The 25252-nt window shown below is 44.4% G+C and overlaps 2 protein-coding genes and 1 long non-coding RNA gene across 6 annotated transcripts in view; 2 read left to right on the top strand and 1 right to left on the bottom strand.

Annotated features, from left to right (window-relative positions):
* LOC132669365 (uncharacterized) overlaps positions 1-11501 on the bottom strand; it is a 44509-nt gene extending 33008 nt beyond the window's left edge. For all 3 annotated transcript variants that reach the window (XR_013556229.2, XR_009606092.3, XR_013556228.2), the window contains exons 1-4: positions 11388-11501; positions 4761-4895; positions 3786-3915; positions 1074-1261 (exon numbers count right to left, since the gene is read on the bottom strand). This is a non-coding gene — a long non-coding RNA (uncharacterized LOC132669365). The remainder of the gene's footprint in view (positions 1-1073; positions 1262-3785; positions 3916-4760; positions 4896-11387) is intronic.
* Positions 11502-11559: 58 nt separating this feature from the next.
* METTL17 (methyltransferase like 17) lies at positions 11560-17861 on the top strand. The gene is made up of 14 exons (XM_060619117.3): positions 11560-11685; positions 11836-11989; positions 12078-12212; positions 13236-13317; positions 13578-13659; positions 13987-14060; positions 14517-14611; positions 14953-15023; positions 15224-15331; positions 15850-15918; positions 16722-16772; positions 17038-17130; positions 17354-17541; positions 17616-17861. The coding sequence occupies exons 1-14, from the start codon at positions 11605-11607 to the stop codon at positions 17725-17727; spliced, it is 1395 nt and encodes a 464-aa protein (XP_060475100.1). The 5' UTR covers positions 11560-11604; the 3' UTR covers positions 17728-17861.
* A 119-nt stretch (positions 17862-17980) lies between these two features.
* SLC39A2 (solute carrier family 39 member 2) lies at positions 17981-24852 on the top strand. Of its 2 annotated transcripts, none has more exons than XM_060619124.3 (4): positions 17981-19697; positions 19879-20009; positions 20245-20295; positions 20853-24852. In XM_060619124.3, the coding sequence occupies exons 1-4, from the start codon at positions 19583-19585 to the stop codon at positions 21480-21482; spliced, it is 927 nt and encodes a 308-aa protein (XP_060475107.1). In that variant the 5' UTR covers positions 17981-19582; the 3' UTR covers positions 21483-24852. The 2 variants fall into 2 exon arrangements, with proteins under 2 accessions (XP_060475107.1, XP_060475108.1); XM_060619125.3 differs by having other exon boundaries at positions 20250-20295; positions 20853-20961.
* Positions 24853-25252: the final 400 nt, after the last annotated feature.

Below are 25252 nucleotides of genomic sequence, written 5' to 3' on the forward strand. Positions count from 1 at the left end.
GGCTCGGTGGGTTGGGCATCCAACTCTTGATTTTGGCTCAGGTCATGATATCATGGTTGTACAATCAAGCCCTGAGTCAGGCTCCACACTGAGAGAGTAGCCTGCTTAAGATATTCTCTCTCTCTCTCTCTCTCTCTCTCTCTCTCTCTCTCTCTCTCTCTCTCCCCGCCCTCCCTCCGCCCCTCTCCTCCTCTTGCACACATACTCTCTCTCTCTAAAATTAAAAAAAAAATGTTTAAAGGAAAAAACAGATATGGAAGCAGATTAAATGCCCATATATGGGTAAATGGATTAAAAAATAATAATAATCCGGGCACCTGGGTGGCTCAGTCAGTTAAGCATCTAACTTTGGCTCAGGTCATGATTTCATGGTTCATGGATTTGAGCCCCACATTGGGCTCTACACTGACAGTGTGGAGCCTTCTTGGGATTCTCTCTCTCTTATTCTCTCTCTCTCTCTCTCTCTCTCTCTCTCTGCCCCACCCCTACTTGCACTCTCTCTGTCTCAAAATAAATAAGTAAACTTAAAAAAAAAAAATAATCCACACAATGGGTTATTCAGCCATGAGAAAGGAGAATATTCTGACGTTTGTGACAAAATGTATGGAACTTGAGCACATTATGCTAAGTGAGATAAGTCAGACAGAAAAAGACAAGTATTGTATGATATCACTTATAAGTGGAATCTAAAAAATTCAAACTTGTAAAAACCAGAGAGTAAAATGGTGGTTACCAGGGGACAGGGGGTGAGGGAATAAGACTGATGTTGCTTAAGGGTACAAACTTGAAATGAGTAGTAAATAAGTCATAGAGATCTAATGCACAGTATAGTGAATACGATAATAATGTTGTACTACAATTATCAAAATTGCTAAGAGACTAAAATGTAATTATCCCAAATACTAAAGGGAAAGGACAATTATATAATGTGTTAAAGGTGCTAAATATAGCTATAAAGGCAATCGTATCACAATATATAAATATATCAAGTTAGCACATTGTACATCTTAAATTTACACAATGCTGTATGTCAAACATTCAATTTTTTAGTCAGGGCTTTTGTGATATCCTACCTTTCCTCATACTAAGTTCATATGTTCTTCTTGACACCAAACTTTGCCTTCGTAAGAAAGAAGGGTAGAAGATCAAAGAAGAAGTCAATCATGATTCATCTTAGAGAAAAATATTCTTGTATCAAAATATAGGTTCCCTTGTATCAAAACATAGGTTCCCTGGATGATGTGTGTTACCAATCAGCCTTCTGAAAGACAACAAAGAGAAAATTGCAGTTAGCCAGAGGGTGAAACCATTTTTTTTGAAGTGTTCTTGAGGAGAAAGAAGTGGATTGGCCTCATAAAAAGCAGTCAAAAATTCTCTGAGCAACTCTAGAATTCCAAACATTCTTCCTGTATAAGTATCACCCACCTGGAGGAGGAGTCCAAAAGTCTGAGTGAGTGTGCAGTCCCCACCATAGCAAGAAGAGGATTTTGGTGAGTCTGTAAAGAACCTCAGAATGTCTGATTTAAGGAGCCAATATTTTAAATAACACCTTCATTTTTTTTCCTTACTAGGGAAGTAACACATATTCAATACAGAAATGTTATAAAACCAGAAAAAAAAACTACAAATCAAAAAAAAAAAAAAAAGAAAAGAAAAGAAAAGAAAGAAAGAAAGTAACAGTCTATCTGTAATCTCATAAACCAAAGATAAACACTCTTCATCTTTATAAATTTCCAATCAGTATTTTTTCTGGTTATATTTAAAACTAAAATATGTCATAAGATACATAGTATTTTATGTTGTGCTTTTTTTGTTTCCCCTTAACAATATAAAGGGAATGTTTCCCCATTTCCATAAGCTTTCTCCTGGGGTGTATTTTATTAGTGGCAGCATTGTTTTCCATCCTCAATTGGTGTCATCACTTATTTATTCTTTCTCTTATTGCTGAGCACTTTGTTTATTTTCCCTACTCAGGACAACAGCCTGAGAGCTGAGTATGAAATTTTGCCTCAGTGGTGGCAGCTCCCCACAGGCTGTTTCAAATGCATGCGATTACCAGGGTGGGGACCTGTTCTCCTTGAAGTTCTTGTTCTTTGTTTCATTTTAGAGTGGTGTTATAAGACAAAATTCAACCAAGTAAATCTGAATATCTGGTTGGCTTTATTAATCAATGCATGAGAAAGCATCCTATCTAGTAAGTGGAGGGGAGCTCCTAGGAATTCTACAAAATGGAAAATTTTCCTAGGAAGGAGGTGGGACAAGAAGTTATTAGCAGAAGAAAAGAAAAGATTGTTTCAGGCCAGGACATTTTTTGAGGAAGCAGGGAGGGGAATGCAGGGTTTTTATCATACAGGTTACCACACTGGTGCTGATCAGGACATTTCAGATTGACTGTTAAAAGACTGCATTCGTGGAACAGATTGAAACTAATTCGATCTTTCTTTGCTGTTGTCAGGGACAAATGACTCCATTTTGGATTTCTTTCTTTTTTAACAACATTAACAACATACCTCACTTCTGGCAAAACAAAAATGCATGCTCTTCTAATCAATGGAAGGATACCTGGGCCATACCTACCTATGGCTGTAGGTATCTTACAGACAAAAACAAACAAACAAAAGAAGACAAAACAAAAAAACCAAAAGACTTAGGATGTACTGGCTTGACTTCACCCACTTCTAGTCTCATTCTTCTACAATTTTTCCCAAAGTGAGCATAAAACAAAATGGATGACTGTTCCAGAATTTTCCTGTTTCCAGAATGTTATAAAAATTGTCATTATTTTTCACTTTCTGCCCAAATGCAGAGATGACAGCACAGCTTGACTCAGTAAGTGGCATCCCGTGGCATAGAGATGTTGTTACAGGTTGAGGCAGAAGGGAGTTCTCTGCGTTCTTTTCCTCCTATGGGGAAGCTCTGCCTTAAGCCATGCACTTTCCATCACTCAGGTTTCCTTTAGGTTAATGACAAGGAGCCAGTGATGGAAACTCAGTTCCCTCAAAGGAATCTGGCCACCCCAGGTTGCAGCCCTAAACTGATGGTGTTAAAAAAAAAAAAAAAAAAAGGCCCAAAATAGAGTCATTTGCCCTCCACAACAGCCAAGAAAGACTCAATTAGTTTCACTCTATCTCAGTAACAGGACTTTTAAACAGTCAATCTGAAATCTCCTGATCACTACTGCAGTAATCTGTAGGATGAAAACCCTGTGTTTCTGCCCCTCTCCCCACAAAAGACTTCCTGGCCTGAAACAATCCTTTCTTCTCTTTTGCTAATAACTTCTTGTCCCAACCTTCTTAGAAAAACCTTCTATTTTGTACAATTCCTAGGAGCTCCCCTCTATTTGCTAGAGAGCATGCTTTCTGATTCATGCATTGATTAATACAGCCAATTATGATGCAGCCTGGCCAAGTTTGAGGACCCAGAGGGGTTCCACAGGACCAGCCAAGAGGATCCCCAGCTTCATACAGGATAGAAAGAAATCAAACATGAGTGAGCAGGCAGGAAGTAAAAGCAGAGTTTATTGAAGACATAGAGTGCAGACAGATACAGACAGAGCATCTGGGACACTCAGAAAGGAAAGGAGAGAAAGTTTTGTCTTTGTTTGGAGTATGAGGTTTTTACTGACAATTGTGCTCTGGTGCACATGCCCTCTCAGGCATCCAGGAACTGGTCAGAACAAGGACAGGGGCCAGGTATCCATCATGTCACTTATTCCCTGGAGGCAGGGGGTTTAGGCACCCAGATGTCCAGTGCCAATGGTCTAGAATACACACATGTGGCCTCACCTGCTCATTCTTGCCTGGTCACTCCTTAGATGTTATCTACTCTGCTGGAAGACTCCAAAGAAATCATTAACTCCTTGTCCCTTATCAGGAAGACATACACTAAAGCATGCATAAGGTAGAGGTGCAGGTCCTAGCAAGAATAGAAACAAGAGAAGGAGAAAAATAAAACAGCTTTTTTTCATGGGGTCCTTTCAGTTTCCCCTATCTCAATGAGACCTTCTAATTTACTCAGTTGGATTTTTTTTCTTCAACAATGGAAGGTGAGTAACAAGAAGAGATTGCTTATAGCTCTAAGATACATAGAGACAAATCAGAAGGATGTCAGTCAACTAATATTGGACACGTATTGTAAATTGTGAGAAATAAGCTCACTGCCCCAGTCAAAGGAGGGACAAGGAGACTAGGAGCACAGTGAAGGGAGGCTTTAATCAACATTCTTGTAAGAGCAGGTGTCTGATGGACAGGCACACTCCGGGTGGTTACAGCAGACAACTTAACTCCTATCATGCAAGTCCCTCCCCTGGGCCCTTATTGGCTGAGTACTACAGAGGTTACAGCCTTCACCCAGAAGTTGCCTATGCCCATGTGAAGCCAAAAAGTAGTCTGATTGGAACGAATCCTTGGGGTGATGCAGAGACTTCAGTTCTTTGGCACATGCTTACTGCAAAGCCCGCAAAAAAATAAGCCCTCAAAATGGATAAGAGAAGAACCAGGAAGTGAAGTGTCTAAGGGTTTGGGACTCCATTGTCGGGCTGGGCGGGGTGAGGGGGGCAGTGTTCATACATAGTTTCAATACATAGTTTCATACATAGTTTCAGTAAACCTACTGTTAACTAGACAGCACAGCTTTTATTTGGTATTTGAAAGTGAATCATCTCACTTCCCACATAAATCATGTGATTTGTTTAAGTATTTTTAATAGATGCCCCATCTCCACTGAAGTGAGCTTGTTTTGACAAAAGGTTTTCACCTTACCTTGTCAAATTACAAAATTATATTGTTCTTAAGAAATCTCATAGATAGGGTTGCCTGGCTGGCTCAGTTGGTGGAGCATGCTACTCTTGATCTCCAGGTTGTGAGCTCAAGCCCCACGTTGGGTGTAGGGATTACCTAAAAAATAATACAATCTTTAAAAAGAAAAGACAGAAAGAAATCTCATAAACATGTTTATGTAATCTTTTTAAACTTGTTTTTTATATTTATTTATTTATTTATTTATTTATTTATTGAAAGGAGGGAGAGGAGCAGAAGAAGAGGGAGAGAGAAAAATCCCAAGCAGGCTCCAGGACCAGCATGGAGCTGATGTGGGGCTCAATCTTATGACCATGAGATCAGGAACTGAGCTGAGCTGAGATCAAGAGTTGGGTTCTTAATCGACTGAGCCGCCCAGATGCCTTAAACTTGTTTTTAAGAGAATTTATTTTATTTTTTATTTTACTTATTTATTTTTGAGTAATCTCTACACCCAATGGGGGCTAGAACTCACAACCCTGAGATCAAGAGTCACATGCTTCTCTGAACCTGCCAGGTGTCCCTTCTGCACTTAATGGGGAAAGTTGCATAGGATTTTTGCAGACCATGAAGCCCAGTTTTTAAGGCTACTCCAGCCTCCTTGTGCAAAAATGAGGAAGAATATCTTGCAGGTGGAGGTCATTGATTAACATCAGTTTCTGGCATCATCAGCAGCCTGGCACTGAGACACTGATTGTTCCTACATAAGTTCGTGTGTCTCCCTACTGTCCTACCCTACACATTCACTTGCTCGCTGCTTAGCTACTTGACAGAAATAAATGTCAATGTTGTATTAATCAAGTGTGTGGATATATATCCTGAATATTTTCTGTCAGTACTGCCTACATTTTGAAATCATGAACCAAAGATTTTACGTGTAACCTTAAGTTATTACTCAAAATAAAACATGTATCCTTTCTTTTTGTAGTTTTTGACCTGCTGAATCTTTGAAAGCTCTAAGAGTGATAAGAGCAACCTATTGTTACTCAGCATTGTCAATTTAATGAGTCTTTGTCACTCTAAGAGAATTTTCCTGGCCTCATCCTCCTCTCTTGGACAACCATCACCCTGAGACCAGGGTCATGTTTAATTGCATTTCAGTCACAAAGAAGTCCAGCTGGTAGAAATACACAATGTCCACCTGTTGAATATGTAGCTCAGTCCCCAAAATTATTAACAGGACCTACTAACCTAAAAGGGCACAAAATCCCTCTTTGGGAATATATTAATGTCTTTATAATTCCTTATTTCTACATTGTACCAAGTATAGCTTACAAAGCTCAGTCAAATGTCAGGTACCTAAACACCTAACATTAGAATGAGTTTGGTGATTTGGTTGATAATGACATTTTTTCCCCTTAATTACAAGGGGGGAAAAAAGGACAATGCATCTCACTTGATTCCCAGAGAAATCAACCTACAATACACCAAGATTCCAAAAATGAACTTAGAACACAAGACACAGAATCAATAATCAAAAATAGAAGAGACATTCTTTGGCAGAAGGTGGGGCTGGTTTTAGAAATAGATGGGTGGGGGGGGGGGCGCTTGGGTGGCTCAGTCAGTTGAGCAACCGACTCCGGCTCAGGTCATGATCTCATGGTTTGTGAGTTAGAGCTTTGCATTGGGCTCTGTGCTGACAGCTCGGAGCCTGGAGCCTGCATCAGATTCTGTGTTTCCTGCTCTCTGCCCCTCCCCTGTTCATGCTCTGTCTCTCTCCATCTCAGAAATAAACCTTAAAAAAAAAATTTTTTTTAAAAGAAAAGAAATAGATAGAGGGGCATCTGGGTGGTTCCTCTGTCTCCCTCTCTCCCTGCCCCTTCCCCACATATGCTGTCGCTTGCTCTCTCTCTCTCTCTCTCTCTCCCTCAAAAATAAGGATTGGATAGTTCTCAAACGAGCTCCAAGGTGTATATTTTAACTAAGAAGAGAAAAATCTTTCTATTGTAGCAGTTAATTATCCTCAGTAAGAGCCCATCATAACCAGGGACATTGCACACTGGGCACCAAGACTATGGCTTGGGATCTCTGTGTGCCTTGCATCAGTGGATCAAGTGAGGACAAATCATTAAATCTGGGAAAGATATGGAGCACCTGGGTGGCTCAGTCAGTTGAGTGGCCGACTCTTGATTTTGGCTCAGGTCATGACCCCAGGGCTGTGGGATCAAGCCCTGGGTCAGGCTCCGAGCTGATCCTGGAGCCTGTTTAAGATTCTCATTCTCTCTCTCTCTCTCTCTCTCTCTCTCCCTCCCTCCCTCTCTACCAACCAGCTCTCTCTAAAAAATAAAATTTTTTAAAATCTTGGAAAGATAAAAGGCAAATATCAAAGATGGAAAAGTAGGGGCGTCTCGTGGCTCAGTCGGTTAAGTGTCCGACTTCAGCTCGGGTCATGATCTCGCAGTTCGAGGGATCGAACTGCTGACAGCTCAAAGCCTGGAGCCTGCTTCAGATTTTGTGTCCTGTCTCTGCCCCTCCCTTGCTTGTGTTCTCTCTCTCTCTCAAAAATAAATAAACATTTACCAAAAAAAATTAAAAAGATGGAAAAGTAGTGCAGGTCATCAGCAGATGGCTCTACCAGCTCAGTAAGTCAAATCAAAGTCATACAGGACTATAACCAAGAAGAATTAAGTATGACATGCTATTTAATCACAGTTCAGAACAGCTCCCCTAATTTCTGCTGAAGATACTTCAATAATATCACTTAACTTTGGAAGAAAGTAGAGGACTAATGGGAAGAGTGGATTGGTGTTTACTTCAGAAAAAAAAAGACAGGGGCCACTATAGCTCCAAGGGAGAGAGGTGGAGGGGGAGTGAAGGGAGAAGGAAAGAAGGAGAGAGACAGAGAGAGAGAAGGAGGAAGGGAAGAAAGAGCAGGGAGACTGGTTTTCTAAAGGCATAGCTAAAGCAACAACTCAGAGGCAACATTCTGAAAGGATGGGTACCATTCTTCAGGATACAGTGTATTTGTTAAACCAGAGACCTCTAAATGATACTGTGTCTCTAACAGGAAGAATACATGGTTCCAGCAACCAAAGAGTAGAAGCAGGAATGGCTCCACCTATCACCGCTCCCATTGACCCATTGAGAAATTTTGTACTTTCCTCTGTAACTCTGGGCTCGGTGGGGCCAAAGGTTCAGGTCCCCAAAGTGGATGCTCTTTTGCCAAGTGATACATCAAAGGTGCCACTGAACTACAAACTACAGCTGCTGCCAGGACACTGGATTTGTTGGGTCCAGGGACCAGCAGATAAGAGCAGTTACGAGGAGCACCTAGCTGGTTCAGTTAGTAGAGCGTGTGACCTCGGGGTTGTGAGTTCAATCTCCACGTTGGATGTACAGATTACTTAAAATCTTAAAGGGGCATCTGGGTGGTTCAGTTGGTTAAAGCATCCGAATCTTGATCTCACGGTTCGTGGGTTCAAGCTCCGTGTTGGGCTCGGAGCTGACAGCAGAGAGACTGCTTGTGATTCTCTCTCTCTCTCCTCTCTCTATGCCCCTCCCCCACTCATGCCCCCCCTCAAAATAAATAAATAAACTTTAAAAAAATAAAAAATAAAACTGCAACCTATGATTTTTTTTTAAAAAATCCAAGACATGAAAAAACAACATGCATCAAAATTAGAAAAAATTTTCAGGAAAAAAAGGTGACAAATTCAGGAAAAGTTACATAATAAAAGTAAAAATCATTTAAAAGATAAAGACTAATCTAGAAGACACAAATGCAAATAAACATAATAATAAAGAAAATAAACATAATAAAGAATAGTAAAGAATATTTTTAGAGGCAAAACTTTATACAAAGAAATGAAAGAGATAAAAAAATCATACTATTTGGGATCTTTGATGGCAGAATTTCTTTAATTTACCAAGAAATTTGTTTCAGTTGCTTCATACCTTCATTGTTTCTCTCAACCTAATTGTTAGCCATTTCCCTCTTTCATAAACTTGTGAAGAAAACCAGCTGAACATCATGCCTCTCTAACTGAATTATCCAAACCTTCCTCGGAGAACTTTTTTCCCTTTACTTACTTTGGGAGTGGGAGGTGGGGGGTATTTCTTTTTAATGTTGCCTAATTTTTCCACATGTATGTCTGTCTTTTTAAAGGTAATTCAGAGTTTCTAACTCTGGAGTAGTATTTTCTAACTGGAAATACTACTCCATCCAAGGTATGCAACCAGAATTAATATAGCAGAATTAATAGATTAGTTATGAAACAGGCTCATCTATGCTTTGGGAGGGATTGTGACCCAGTCAAATGATTAGACTCAGATCCTCAACCCAGTCTACCCTGTTAAGTGTTTCCAAGCATGAAAACAAAGAGTGGTCACATTATCAACATCATCGACAAATATTGATTAAGCATTTTCAATGAATAAAGAATTGTGTTCACTGTTTTAGATGTCTTAAGGACATCCTTAATCCATAAGAAGGGTGGTGTGGAGGTTTTCATTTTGTTTTGTTTTCATGAACAATACTTTGGATTAAGAACAAAGACAGATAAATTTATGTCTAAGTCAGCTTTGGAGATGTATTACTGAAGGAAGAGAACAATCCCAATTACGTCAGTGTCAAAATAAAGGAAACGACCTGTATGTTGGCAGTTAATAGGAAAAACAGGAGGGACATTCAGAAGTACCACCAAGTTCTGTTCCTTATTTCAAATTCTCTAGAGCTCAGTCATACTTTGTCCCAAATATCCCCCCTTTCAAGTCTGTTTTTGAAATACAACATGAAATTATAATAAAAATTAAAATGTGATTATGTCCCTTCAAGTTCCCAAAATACATACAGTAACACATATGATAATAATATCATCAGCATACTGGGAGTTTACTTGGACCAGACATTATGTCATTAAACGCTCACCCCAATAACCCTGTGAGGTAGCAGCCATTACTATCTCACTTTTCTATAATTCAAATTCAGACTGCCAGATTCCAGATGGCAAGCATTTTATCCCTATGTTCTGTTACCTTCCTACGACAAAAATAATAAAGCCAATTTATGTTAAATCTAACCTATAGTGATGAGGATATTTTTATTTTGCTAATACTTGAGCCAACAATTTAAAGTGAAAGCAAACTGGGCCACCTGGGTGGCTCAGTTGGTGGAGCATCCAACTTCAGCTCAGGTCATGATCTCGTGGTTTGTGAGTTCAAGCCCTAAGTCAGGCTCTGTGCTGACAGCTCAGAGCCAGGAACCTGCTGCAGACTCTGCATCTCCCTCTTTCTCACTGCCCCTTGCCCGCTTGTGCTCACTCTCTTGTGCACTCTGTCTCAAAAATAAACCTCAAAAGTTTTTAAAAAGAAAATAAAGTAAAAGCAAATTGTCACAAGAGATGAGGCAAAGTGTGTCCCTGTGACTCAAAGTGACGGAGGAGGGAAGAAGGTGAACCCAAAAGGAAGGAGAGCAGTGACTGCTGGATTTACACCTGTCTTAAGCAACTCTCAAGACTCCTTCCAGAGCATTCAGATTATAAAGCCAAACTCTCCCTTATTAGAATCAAAGCTTAAGGGACGCCTGGATGGCTCAGTCGGTTAAGCGTCCGACTTCAGCCCAGGTCACGATCTCACGGTCCGTGAGTTTGAGCCCTGCGTCAGGCTCTGGGCTGATGGCCTGGAGCCTGCTTCCCATTCTGTGTCTCCCTCTCTCTCTGACCCTCCCCCGTTCATGCTCTGTCTCTGTCTCAAAAGTAAAATAAACGTTAAAAAAAAAAATTAAAAAAAAAAGAATCAAAGCTTAACCTAAATGCAAACCAGACAGTTCTGACTGATTTAGTTCCCATATTTTACCCCATAATTACCATATTTGGACTCTTGCAGTTGCAGCAAAGGCAAGAATTTCACCCATCCAGTCACCAGAGATCAAAACGTTAAGATATTCCATAGGTGACTAATGTTTGCTAACGCAATCAAGAGGGCACACAACACAGTGAGTCCGTTTTAATGCTACATGTTAAGTTAGCACTTCAGGACATTTAGCATATTGTTCTTAAGTAACTTGCTAACTTGCATTCCAAGTGCCAACAATATGCGATAGAGCATATGTTTAAAGGTGAGGCTGGGACTTAGGCTGCCCAGTTTTATATCTAGCTGTCATCTAACAAGCTTTGTGATCTTGTGCGTGATAGTTAACCATCTAAATACTCACTTTCTTCAACTGCAAAATGGGGTTAACAGAATCTATCTCTTAGCAGGGACGAAATGCAGTAATAGAGTCAATGTGCTTGCCACAGTGTCGGGTACCCAATGTTCTAAGTGTTAGAATTTAGTATTTATCTAAGAAGACTGCTTAATATGGAGAGAAACTAATATGTAAAAAACATTAAATCTATTAACCATTAATTTGTTATCTTCGGTTGCCTAAAGTTGATTTTTCTTATCTTTCCCTTACTGCATTCTCCCGTTCTCACACAGAGGGGAAAAAAAATCCCAAAACTTCAGAGTTCTCCAGAGAGAAAAACAAGGAACGCAGGTAGTTAATACATCCAGAAATACCGTTCCCTGTCTAGCGCGCTTTTCTGGAGGCCCTAGGAAATGGCCCACCCCTGCCCCTCGACTTCGGGACTCAGAGACCAGTCTCAAAGCTACCTCCAGATCACCTCGCCTCCAGCTCGTTACCCAGGCACCAAGGTCCTGGTCCCATCAGCGTACACCAACTCTCCGAGGTGATTTACATATCGATTTTTATTGGCTACTGGAAGCACTCGCTCTCCTCATTGGCTGACACTGCGCCGTGCCGAAGCTGCGCGGAGGATGTGCGGGTCACAGGCAACAGCATTTCCGTTTCCGGCTCGCCTCCGGTGCCATGGCGACCGCGAGGGCAGTGAGACTTCTGCAGTCTTCAAGCAGATGGCGTCTCGGCCGTAGAGAAGTTCCCCAGTCCCGCGTGAGTGCCTACTTTCCCTGCCCTCGGAGAGACCCTGGATCTCGAAAATAGCTCCGCTCGGAGGAATAGCGCTCTTGGGAGCTCCTCCCTTAGCAAACGCCATAAGCTTCCTTTCTGCCCCGCAATCAGCACGTTTTTCCCGGCCTGCAGGCGCTCGCCGCCCTTGTGCCCGGCGTATCTCAGGTGGATAACAGCTCCGATTTTCTGAGGAAGAGGCCCCATCGCCGGCACCCCGGCATCCTGCAGCTGCCATGCGTAGAGCTGCCGCAAGCACTGGCTGCCGCCGCGCAGCTCCTCCTGCTCCGTGAGTGTCGGTGGGAAGGGGAGGCCCGAGAAGTAGCGGAAAGCGGGTGTGCATGCAAGTGATGTCGCCTTTCATCTTTGGCCCATAGAGAGCGCGATGCCCAATGTGGAGAAGCAGGTGCGGGCACTGACGAATTATCTCTGGAGCCGGCATTTACCTGTAGGGCCGGAGGAGTTGCAAAGACGGGCTGTGTACCTTGAGGAAAAATTCTTGGAAAACCCAGGTAGGGCTTGAGAATAAAGAGTAGACCAAATTGAAATATTGGTGGGAAATGAAGAGCAAGAAATAATTTTACTGTCTCAAATTGATACTGTGGTTTCTTGTTTCACTTTCTGGCCAGAGCAGTTGTTACAATGATGCCTCACTAGAAGATAGACTGTTTCAGAGGTTGGTCTTGGGGCTTTGGTAAAGGTCAGTGAGGTGCTTCGGTATTTTGTCAAAATCTAGATCTTTGGGTTTTTTCCTCTAAATCCACTGGATTCGGACTAAGTTTTTATTTAAGTGAAATAAAATCCCCGTATGGCTCCCTGTCCAGTACAAAAGCCTTCTTCGGGGATAAGAGAATGAATATTATTCCTCGGGTTATTTTCATGATTGTGAGTTCCTTAATATTACCGACCTGCCATGTATTCATTAGGTATCCCTGCACTTCCCCACAGTACCTGGTTCAGTAGGTGCTCAGTAGGTAAATCAGTACTGAGCTAAACACAATCATGAGACTTAAGATTTTCAGGCCCCTTTGTAACCTACAAAAACATTGGAGATGTTACAATCTTAAGTTTTGGAGAAGTGAAGAAAATCTACAAAATATTGTCCTTATCCTATCACTCTTCCTGACGCTTACCTTTATTTTGTTTATTTTTAAGTGTATTAATTTTTTTTAGTGACCTCTACACCCAACATGGGCTCGAACTCACAACCCTGAGATCTAGATTCACATGTTCCTCCGTCTGAGCCAGGCGCCAAACACTTCTCTTTAAAAGAGAACAAAACTGTGGGATAGGGCTGGTTGAATTGCATAAACTGCTGTTAGAGGCAAAATACTATCGGGTACATTCTGGTGGTGATGATGGTGGTTGCTGTTATTCTTACCTGAAAGTTTTCTCTAGGTTTGGCTTCTCTCTTAAGCTTTGAGGTTTTGCCTCCGACGGGAGTTGCAGAGGAATGGACAGGCAGTATATTCAGCTATTGGATCTGAGCCATGTTCTTCCTAGGTCCTCACTCCCAGTTCTCGTTCTCACCCCAGATTTATCTCAGTCAGAGGAGAAACTTCGTGAAACGGTGCTGCGTGCCCTACGCAAAACTACATACCATTGGCAAGAACTGAGGTAAGGAGGATTAGAAGAGCTACAGAAGAAAAAAAATCTTTAGAAGGAGACTGGGGAAGTACAATTATACAATTCATGTTAGAAAAGGCTACCTGGTTCATAGCTCAAGACTCTTCCCTTTGAGGACTGAAAGTGCTGAACTGGAAGAGCTCTTTTCAAAGATTTCATTTCCTAAAAATCTAAAGGTTAGCGAGGCCATGGAGGTTATTTCGCTGTCAGTATGACTCTCTGGTTTGTTTTTGTTTTTGTTTTTTTGACAGCTACAATGAGAAACTGAGCCTGGTGTATATGGCAGCAAGACTGGATGGTGGCTTCGCAGCAGTCTCCAGGGCATTCCGTGAGGTGAAAGCCCATCAGCTTCCAACCTGAATCCTTTTACCATCAGTTCCTTTATTCATAAAATAGTCTTCCGGGGTAGGGTTCTTGGGACTTGGCGTGTGATTTTTTTTTTTTTTTTTTAAAGAGGCTCTCTTTATCCTCTGAAAGGATTTTGTGACCCAAGAAAGGTTTAAAATCATTGTTTTAGGAGGTTCCATTCTATAAAGTATTTACATTGAATCTCAAAAAACATTCACATCTCATCACTGCCGAGATCCCCTAATTCATATTTACCAAGGCCCTAAATAAGTGTCCACTTACGCTACTGTGGGGTGTTGTATATTTCTTCAGATCCAGGCTCGAGTTCCAGAGTTCCAGCCCCAAACCTTACTGGACTTTGGTTCAGGTACTGGTTCTGTCACTTGGTAAGTATCTTTCTGTCTCTGTCAATTCTGGCTCTAGAGAGCCATGTGTACAACATTCCAAGAGACTGGGAAACCAGAGGGAGAATAGGAAAGTTGGGAACTAGAATGTTTCTTCCCTGAGATTCAGTATGGCATAAGAAGGTATATGGATTAGGGCCAGAACTTAAAGAAACTTCAAGTGAAAAAAGACCCATATTTAGAAAGATAAAAAAGGAAAGGAATTAGTCTAGGGCATATCACCAAGATTTTTTTTTTTTTTTTGGCCTACAAATAGTTTTTATGTGTCTGCCCCCTTTTTAAAGAGTTATAAATGAAATAAGAAAATAACATTGGTAGTTTTTCCAACTGTTGTAAAATAATACTCTGTTTCCCAGGGGTGGGGTTGGTGGCAGAGGGGTGTCCTGTAGGGATGACTCTTTATCATGAAAATTGGCCATTTATATTTTGCCATCTTAGGGCTGCTCACAGTACTTGGGGCCAGAGCCTACGAGAATATATGTGTGTGGACAGCTCAGCTGCTATGTTGGATTTGGCGGAGAAGCTACTGAAAGGTGAGAAGAAAGTATAAGGAAGGACTTTTTCAAAGTTGAAGGAGTTAGGCAGAGAACTAGAAAGAGTGTTTTACTGGGGAGTAGAGGAGGGCTCAAAGTTAAAAATGAGTCTGATTTCTTTCCAGTGTTATGGTCAAGCAGAGGCTGGTGGAGGCCTTTGCTGGATTGTGGATGGTTTGGGTAAGATTAACAGGGCAGGTGACCCAATATTTTCTTACCCTATTGCATCTCACCCTCACCTAGTGCTTTTCTTTATTCTTAGGACCATGTTTCTTATCGAGAGATCCCTTCAGTGTATACCTATACACTCCTAGTTGCCACGTCTCTGTTTTACTCCATAGGTGGCTCAGAATCTGGGGAGCCTTATGTTCCAGGTGTCTTTTTCAGACAGTTTCTACCTGTATCACCCAAGGCAAGTGACAACGTTTAGAGTATGCTAAATGTGGAATTTGGCAGACAGAAAACTGTAGCTTCAGCTCTGCTACCCAGCACCGAGTGATAGAAGATAAAAGAGAACAGAAGAAATATCAGAGGGTAGAACTTTGTTACAGTCTTGGAAGGGGAGCCAGGGGGAATGTCAGGTCTATTCATGTTTCTTATCTTGGTTCTCAGGTACAATTCGATGTGGTGGTATCAGCCTTTTCCCTAAGTGAACTGCCCAGCAAGGCTGACCGCACTGAGGTAATCCACACCTTATGGCGCAAGACAAGTCATTTTCTGGTGAGTTGAAATTGCTTTTTCCCTTCAAGTTGTTTTTTTTTTTTTTTTTTTTTTTTTTTTTTTTTTTTAAGTTTATTTATTTTGAGAGAAAGAGAGAGAGAGCAGGGGTGGGGCAGACAGAGAGGGAGAGAGAGAATCCCAAGCAGGCTGTACATTGTCAGTGCAGAGCCCAACAGGGGACTCGAACTCCCAAACTGTGAGATCATGACCTGAACTGAAATCAAGAGTCAGATGTTAACTGACTGAGCCACCCAGGCACCCCTCCCTTTAAGTTTAAAGCAGCTTCATTGGTTTCACGTATTTCCTTCTCTCCGCTGGAACTTGTGTTCATTCTTAACCAATTTTCTCATGCATAGATCCCTTCATCCCTCTTTTAGGGTCTCATCCCCATCTTATATGGGGCAGGCCCTTTCTTTTAGGGCCCCCTTCTCCCATCTGTGAATGTTCTTACAGAGCTGCTAACATTTATGTTTTCATGTAATTCAGGGCTTGTGCTTATTTTCCTTTTTTGTGAACAGGTATTGGTAGAGAATGGAACAAAAGCTGGGCACTCCCTTCTCATGGATGCCAGGGACCTGGTCCTGAAGGTAAGATTCTCCTTCTTTCATAACCACCCCCAATCTGTCACCAGTTATTGCTACTCCCTTAAAAACTGAAGAGACTCTGTTGTACAATGGTAGGGGTGACTCTCAGGATATTAGGCATATGAAGTCATTACGACATGTTATAGGGATTAGCAAATTAGGACCTGTGGATCAAATCCAGCCTGCCACCTGTTTTTATAGGAACCATGCTTATTGGTGTGTGTGTTGTCTGTGGCTGCTTTCACACTATAAATAGCAGAATTGAAATAGTTGGGACAAAAACAGATTTTACCTGTTCTCTGGGCTTTTAAAAAAGAAAAAGTGTGCCAACCCCTGATCTAGGGCATCACTAAGCCAAGAACCTTATCTTTTGGGGACAGTATGATCCAGTGTATAATCATAAATTTAATCGTCCTGGAGTGGGTTCTTTTTGAGAGTGGAGGTTGCTGACAAGGGAGAGCACCACACTATGTGCCAAGTTCCTGCCTTTCTCCTGCTACAAAGAGAAAGTTCTTTGTTTGGAGTATTAGAGAAGCAGCCAGCTTAACTCAAGGAACATAGTTAATAATTACCAGAATTGAACGTTAAAGGAGTCCTCAATTTACTGAGTGCAGAGATTGAGTTATGAGAATAGACCCCTCAGACTTAATATTTTTTTTAGGTAGGCTCCACTCCCAGCATGGAGCCCAACACGGGGCTTGAACTCACAACCCTGAGATCAAGACCTAAGCTGAGATCAAGAGTCAGACACTTAACCCACTGAGCCACCAGGCACGCCCTCACCAGCTTAATTTTTTTGGTTTTAGGGCAAAGAGAAGTCACCTTCAGACCCTCGACCTGGCTTTGTCTTTGCTCCAGTGAGTATTATTTCTGCCTTTCCCACCATGCAAAGATCTGAACTCAGCTATGGCCAGGAAAAGTGAGAGGGTAAAGCTAAGCCACCCTGTGCTATTTTGTGTCCCTATCCAGTTTCTTTCTTAGTTGTTCCCCTGGCCCTCCCTGCCTCCTGCTCCTGTGCTCCCATATCCCTAGCCCTTCTTGACTCTATCATTCTGAGTTTTTCAGTTGTATGATCTCTGTGGTTCGTTTGTCTTACCTCATGTCTTTTGTGTGTGTTCACAGTGTCCACATGAACTTCCTTGTCCCCAGTTGACAGCCTCTAAGCCCCTGGCCTGTAGCTTTTCTCAGGCTTACCACTCCATCCCCTTCAGTTGGGTATGTATCCTGAGAATGTTGCAACAGGGTGAAATAGCCTGGGGGAACAGCATAAAAAAGAGTCAGAGGTGGAAAGAGTTGGAGAAGTCAGAGAAGAGCCTGGAGATTTTCAAGCCTGAATGTGCATGGCTTATGAAAAGGCTGCAGGGATGGCGGGGGCGGGGGGGGGCTGTTTTTTTCCCATCTCTTTTTCCTCCAAATAGTCTCTATGTCCTTATCTTAGAATAAGAAGAATCTAAAAGAGGAAAAGTTCTCCATGGTAATTCTTGCCCGGGGGTCTCCAGAAGAGGCTAATCGTTGGCCCCGTATCACTCAGCCTGTCCTCAAACGGCCACGCCATGTGCATTGTCACCTGTGCTGTCCAGATGGGCATATGCAGCATGCTGTGATCACAGCCCACCGGCATGGCAGGTATAAAGGTTGTGACCAGAATTAGGGGGAGGAGGCAAGACCCTGCAGCCCACACTGACTTCCCTTTTCCATAGGGATTTGTATCGCTGTGCTCGTGTCAGCTCTTGGGGAGATCTTTTACCTGTGATCACACCTTCAGAGTCGGAGCTTCCTCCGTCCCCTGCTAAAGATCCCCCTGGAAGTTGACGAGGATGCATAACAAGTATTTGCTTACACAGGCCTGCCAAGGGTGAAGGTACCTGGTATCCAGGATGGGAGTGGTCACAGCCCTATGTATCCGTTTGAGGTGTTAATAATAAAAAGTTTGCAAAAAGTAGAAATGGATCTTGTGATTCTTAAAAGGTACAGAGGTCAGTTGTCATGGCCTATCCTGGGACGAAGAGAATCCTCAGATGTTCAGTGCCTGTTTCCCATACAGATCTCAAGCTCACCTTCTCCCGTAAGAGTACTGTTCCCTCCTGCCAGAGACCAGGGCTGCCCAGGGAAGTCACCCGAGGCAGAGAGATGGGGAGAGCTGCCCTCAGCTCTCTGAGCACTGGCTCAGCAGATGTCACGGTTGTTAGGTGGCCACCTGAACAGGGGGCCAGCAGCTGCCTCACCTCTGTGTTTTTCTCCCTCCTTTCCTTGTGTCTCTCTCAGGGTCCATCAGCTCCCCAGTTTGCTGGATATATTTTCCTCAAGTGTCAGTCCTCGTCAAGACTGAATTTTCCATCTTCCCCCACCGCAGATCCAGGCAGGACCCTTCAGTTTGCTTGGTTCATTTCTCAGCGTTCCCTGAGACCTTCCTGTTTCAGAGCTAGAGCAACTTTCCTTGTCTTAAAATTCTCACCCCTCTCCCCCGATACACACAATCCCTGACTTACTTACCATGGCTTGATTTTCAAGTTTTCAACTTTAAGATGATATGAAAGCAATGCACATCCAGTAGAAGCTGTACTTTGGATTTTGAATTTGGATCTTCTCTCAGGTTAGCGATATGTGGTATGATCATCTCGTGTTGCTGGCAGGCAACTGCCTGCTCCCAGGCAGTCACGCGATAGCGACTGTAAACGGTACCCTTAGAACCATTCTGGTTTTTGCTCTCAGTACAGTATTTGGTAAATTATAAGGAATTTCAACACTTTGTCATAAAATAGACTTTGGTTAGATGATTTTGCCCATCTGTGGGCTAATAGAAATGTTCTGAGCACAGTTAGGTAGGCTAGGCTATGACTGGTAGCTGAGGTGTACTAAATGCATTGTCAGCTTAGGAGGCTTAAGTATGTAGCCCCGTCGTACATTGAGGAAGATCTGCATACATCCGAAAATAGGCACAGTCAAAAGCTGGAACAGCATCAGTGTTGTAATACTAGAAATCTCAACTTCCCCACTAGACATTATCATGTCCAGAGCTATTTTTCTGGGGTTACAGGAAAGGGGAGTCCACTCATCTAGTTTCCACAGAATGGTGGGCGGCAGCACCACCTCTCAGCCCCACCTCCTTACCTGAAAGTGGCCCCAAATCCCCTCTGAAAGGGGAGGGTTCAGATATCAGCATAACCCATGAGACAGGGAGTGGGGTGGGGTGGAGAGGGTATGGAAGTCTTAGATGAAGTGTCTTGAATAAGGCAGGACCAGGTGTCCCCAGTACAAAACAGCTGGGAAGGCCCTCCCCAAACTCCCATTTTGGATTAGACCAGCCCCAGGCATGAACTAAGACTGTCCACAGCATTTGGATTAGTCATGGCAGCGAAGAGAAGAGGACCTACAGCACAGGCTGTGCCTGGCAGGGAGTCTGGAGTTTCTGGTTTCCAAGTTCTGGAAGGCATGAGCCAGGGGAGGGGCCTCCTTGTAGGGGGAGGGCGGGAATCTGGGGCAAGGCCCCAGTCAGCTATGCAAGGCTGCGCAAGCAGAGGCAACACCGGACAAGAGGAGGATCCCAACAGCCTCCTGAAACTCAGGAGAGGAGCTACTCCAGCTCTGACCACCTAAGACAGCACTCCTCTGAAGATTGTAACTCCATTTGCCATCCCGAGGCCTCTGCTCACCCTGCACCCCAAGGATGGAACCACTACTGGGAGTAAAAATTGGCTGCCTGTTTGCCCTGCTGGTTCTCACTCTGATCTGCGGCCTTATTCCCATCTGCTTCAAATGGTTCCAGCTGGATGCAGCCACAGGTATGGCCCTGCAGCACATGTCCCCATAACCTAATCCTGACAACAACCCCGTCACCCCGTCCTGATGCCTTGCTCTGATTCTCTCATCATCCCCAAGCTTGGGGTATTGCGTGCCACTGTCTCTCTCTTGTCACCTTTTCTATCTCACTGCCAACTAGATTGTAACTTTCCCCATTTTTAGGTCGTCACCGCCGGGTCCTCAGCCTCCTGGGCTGCACTTCTGCAGGTGTTTTCCTGGGAGCGGGGTTCATGCACATGACTGCTGATGCCCTGGAGGGAATTGAATCAGAGATCCAGAAGTTTATGATGCAGGTGAGCAGCAGAAATGCTGAGCTGCAGAGCCGGGAGGCCAGAATGATGAGCAGAACCAAGGGAGGAAGGGAGAAAGGTGACAGAGTTGAGGACCAGCAGGGAGGGACAGGGAAGAAGACAGCTCTCCTGTGGCATGGTGAAAACAGGTTGGACTTTAAGGAAAGCAGTGGAGCTGAAGGGGCAGGACAGGAAGCTGAGCTCCATCCTCCATTGATTGCTGCTTTTTTCTCCCTAGAACAGGACAAGAAGGGAGGGAAGTGTTTCTGATGATGCCGATTCAGCACAGGTAAGTATCTCCCGCCAGTCCCTCCCCGGAGCGGGAGGGGAGCCGAAACTCCTTTCCCACCCAGACCCTTTTGAGGGAAGTATGTGAGGAGAAACAGAAATCCCCTCTGCTCCTCAGCTCAGACATCACAGACCAAAGAGGAGCCCACCCAATCCTTTTGGGTTTGTGGACGCCCTAAAAAAACTCTGCTTTACTCTTTCATTCTTTCTCTGGACCCTTTCACATGCCTCACATTCTTTTCCCATTTTTCTAACCCTATCACTTTTGTGTCCCCTAGTCCCTCAAGGGTGGTGGTTGTCACTGTCCATACCTGCTCTTGGCTTCATTCCCCTGCCCTTCTTTCTGCACCATAGGCCACATCAATCTGGAAGCATTTGAAGCAGATGGTAATAAGGCCACTGGCCAGAGTGAGAGCCGGCCGGGCAAACAGGCAGCCAGATTTTACTAATTGGGCACAGCCCCACATTTCCCGTTCTCCTTGGTTTCCCACTCCCATGGCCACCCAGTGTACTTTCTTGTCTTCCCTTCCCACCTCACAGCCCTCTTTCTGTTCCTAGATGGAGTATCCCTATGGAGAGCTCATCATCTCCCTGGGCTTCTTCTTTGTCTTCCTTTTGGAGTCGCTGGCATTGCAGTGCTATCCTGGGGCTCCTGAAGGGGTCACAGTGCAGGAGGAGTGGGACGGGGCTCACGTCCTTGGACTCCACAGCCATGGACCTCTCCCCTCCCCCTCAAAGGGTCCCCTCCGAGCCCTTGTCCTCTTGCTCTCCCTCTCCTTCCACTCAGTGTTTGAAGGTCTGGCTGTGGGGCTGCAGCCAACAGTAGCAGCTACCGTGCAGCTCTGTCTTGCAGTCCTGGCTCACAAGGGGCTCATAGTGTTTGGTGTAGGACTGCGGCTGGTGCAGATAGGCACTGGCTCGCGATGGGCCACGCTGTCCATCCTGTCACTGGCTCTCATGTCCCCCCTGGGCCTGGTCCTGGGACTGGCTGTGACTCAGGGGGACTCTAAAGGGGGGCGTGGCTTAACCCAGGCTGTGTTAGAAGGTGTGGCAGCCGGCACCTTTCTGTATGTCACCTTCCTAGAAATTCTGCCCCGGGAGCTAGCTGGCCCCGAGGCCCCTCTGGCCAAGTGGGGCTGTGTAGCCGCCGGTTTTGCCTTCATGGCCATTATTGCTTTGTGGGCCTGAGAGATTCCTGATTCTTCTGATGGACCTATCTACAATGGCCTTCCTGCCCCTGGGAGACACTTCCCAGACAGCTTTGGCCCTCAGATATTTATCTACTGAGACTAAGTGACATTCACTAGGCATCGTCCACATGAACTGGACCCCAGCTTTTCCCTACATGAGATCCCATTTCTCATCCAGGACTGAGAGAAAGATGTTTAAGTTGAGTGCCTATAAATTGGAGAATTGATATAAACACAATCACTCTAGATTTGACTCCCGTCCCATTTATGCTACTGTGAACAATAAAATGTCCATTTTACCCTTCCCCTTCAGCCATGCTATACATCATTTCTTTAGGTTGCCTAGGAGCTGCCCAGTACAGGAAGTGGTGGAATGAGGAGTGGAAAGGGTGAATGAACACTGGATGGGGTATTTTCTTCTGGAATCCGGGCCCCTAGCCATTCTGTCAATTGCAGACCATGCCCTCCAAACATGGCAGCATTGCTGAAATTCCAACAACCTGCTCCTGTCTTCCCCACAGGTGTTGAGAAACTGAGCCAGAGTTCCCAGCATTTAGAGAGAAGAGGTGTAAAAACAGAAACCACACCCACGTCACTCCCAGTACCTATTATCAGTCAACTACAGTGTGTCCAACAGACTCTTGAGATCAGGCTAAATAGAGCCTCCTTTCATCTGGCTTTTATTTTTCACACTGAGCCCTGTGTGGCCTCGAGGATGCTATTGCTCTCCTTTGAGCCCCTGTCTCCATCCAGCTAGCTGCCTTGAGCTGCGGGATTAAGAAGCAGTGTTTAGAGAGGGAGAGAGAGGCGCCAGATAAATGCCTAGGGTGATTACTTGGCTTTGCCACAACTTAGTGGCTTTCCTTCTGCCTGCTCTACCTGCCCCTCTGCCTCCAGCCCCTCCCAACTAGGCCGTCTGTCTTTCAGTTCAAGTAGCCCCTACACTGTGTTACATCTCTTAAAAACTACCAAGGACAAATACGGAGCTGATTATCTGCCTGTTACCCAGCCCCTTCACCCATGAATTGGAGGAGTATTGCAGACTTAGTGGAGAAGGAGGAAGAGGGGCGCCTGTGTGGCTCAGTTGGTTGAGTGTCTGACTCTTGATTTCATCTCCTGGTTTGTGGAATCGAGCCCCACATCAGATTCTGGGCTGATAGCGCAGAGCCTGCTTGGGATTCTCACTATGCCCCTCTCCCATTCATTCTCTCTCTGTCTCTGTCTCTGTCTCTCTCTCTCTCTCAAAGTTAATAAATAAACATTTAAAAAAAGGAAGAGAGAAGGTGTACCCTGTGAACTCACTCTCCCCACTTTGCCCCTTGTGATGTTGACAGTTGCAGAAGCCAAGTCACCTTCACATTGACAAGGTCTCCTGAGTTTCCTTCTTGCCAGAGTTGTCTCCTGTCCATCCCATTCCCCTCCCCACAAACTATGATACACAAACCTCCTCAGAAGCCCAGCTTACGCACCCAGGGATGAGTGAGAAGGCAAGGTTCAGGTACAACTAAATAAAAATGTCTGATACAGGAAACCATTTCCCTGAAATACCATCCTATTCTGTTTTCCCATCAGTATTAGGTAATGTAATATGTACTCAGAACAGAGCCTCAGATGTAGTAATAATAATAGAGTCTCCACACAGAGCACCTGCTATGTGCCAGGCACTGTGCTACTGCATTCACAAGTATGATCTCACCTTCCTGACCCTGCCAAGTAGGTATTATCCCCGCTGTAAGTTGAGGGAGACACATGCAGAACAGTTAAATACCTGATCACATAGCTAGGTGGGCTTCCAACCCATGTTTCTCTGATTTTAAGAAAAACTCAACTATATAGATTCTCTTCTTCCTTCCCTTTCCTTCCCTTTACCTCCCATCCTATGTGTTAGGGTCTCAGAAGAAAGCAGAGAGCACATGGGTAATTGAGGCAAGTTTAATAAAGGGAGTATATAGGAAGGTGTGGGCAGGGTTTGGACAGAGTAAGGAGTGGATGGTGCAATCCCCTGGGGCTGAGAAAGAACACTGCTGTGCTTGGTGGTGCAAATGTCTGCTGGAGGGTGAGCAAAAACAATGTTGCTACCCCGGCTGAAGAGAAGGGAGCAGTTAGCAGAAATGAGAAAGGGGCGTCCAGTAAGAGCTGTGGCCTCAGAGGAGGGATACAACCAGCTTGCAGGGATCCGACCAGGAGGACACTAGAGGAGCACCCTCCCACCCTCACTCCACTTCTACTCTGTGATCTACTGCCAGGGTCTCTTTTTGCTCATGCCCAAAGCGAAGAAGCCAAAGGACAAAATTGCCTGTTGGTGCATTGCAGGCATATCAGTCTTGTGAGGCACATAAGTCTGGAGGCTCATATCCAACATGCCATCGACTGTCTGCTACTTTCAACCTGAGTGGTCTTGCCAGGCCTTTTCAAGGCTGAATTGGGAGGGACACAATTTTATGGACGGTAGCTACTTCAGGTGGAAAGGATTTGCAGGACTACAGAAAGGAGACTTGAGGACATGGGACCCTGGGCTCCTCATATGTTTCTGGGTCACTGATGCTATCAGCATCTGAGGGAAATGAGCAGAGGTTGGGAGATCTCAAGCAAGGGTGAGTCATGCACGTTTTGCCTCCTCCCAGCCCAGGAGCCCTTACATTCCCTTTCAGCCACCTGTGCTTTCAGCCATCAGCACTCTCTTTCCTTCCCACGACCATCGCCTTTCCTTTCCCAAGACCTACTAACCAGGACAGGAACCATCTTTAGCTGGAACCATATCGTATCAAGAGCTGGAATAAAGCTCGAGGATGGCTCCCTAGAGAGAACATCAGGATCAGAAAAAGGAACAATCGGATCATTTCCAAAACCTATGAATCCCCAGCAAGGAGTCAGAGAGGGCTATAAAGGAGCAGATGAAGGTGACTTTAAATGAGCTTGCAGTGAGGAAGGGTGGAGTGAGAACAGGTAAGAGAGCCATGGGGAAGGAGGGAGAGCAGAGGTAGCTGAGTCCTGGCAACTGGAAGCCAGATTCAGGAGTAAACCTTGACACACTTCATTCAGCCTTGACAGACAGGTTGTAACCGAAAAACCTTAGAATCATGAGAGTTTTTAAAAAATACAGGAAAGATACAGGTTGGGAAAAAGGATAGAGAAGAAGATAGTTGCAATAGTCACCAAAGAATTTATGTGGAAGTGTTTTCAAGTCTCCTGAACCCCTGTGCCCTTTCCCCATCCCTTATTTTCCATCCCCACACATGTATTTTTTATATATTTAAACAGGAAAAAACAAAAAAAGCCGGAAGAATGAGACCTCCAACTGCCCTCCCACCTAGAACCAACTTTCCACTTTTGCAACAATAAATGGTTCCCTGAAGTAACCCTTGGGAGCTCCCCCACCTTTCATTTGCATACAGGCCAAGGCTTGGGTTTTTACAGTTGTAAGCTGACAGTGGTGAAGAAAAGGAGAGGAGATGGGGCACAGCATCAAAGAGAATGGAGGTTAGTGAATATCCTGGGGCAAGATGGGAGGTCAGCCAAAGACGGGCACCTGTGAACAAGATGCCCCAGGAACAAAACCAGAGAGCTCCAGGCTAACTCCTGTGAGACAGTCCGTTCCACTTCACCCCTTTGCCAGTGTCTTGCCTCCCTCACAGGAGACAGTGCCCATAGGAAATGGTCCCTTTCTCCCGGCTTTAGAGTACAAAGAATGGTTGCCAGAATCAGAATGGGTTGGTTATGTGTGAGTGTATGTGCGCCAGCTGGTCAGGCACCCTCATGTTCCCCGCC

The sequence above is a fragment of the Panthera onca genome, chromosome B3 (assembly GCF_046562875.1).
Source record: "Panthera onca isolate mPanOnc1 chromosome B3, mPanOnc1 haplotype 2, whole genome shotgun sequence".
Lineage (NCBI taxonomy): Eukaryota > Metazoa > Chordata > Mammalia > Carnivora > Felidae > Panthera > Panthera onca.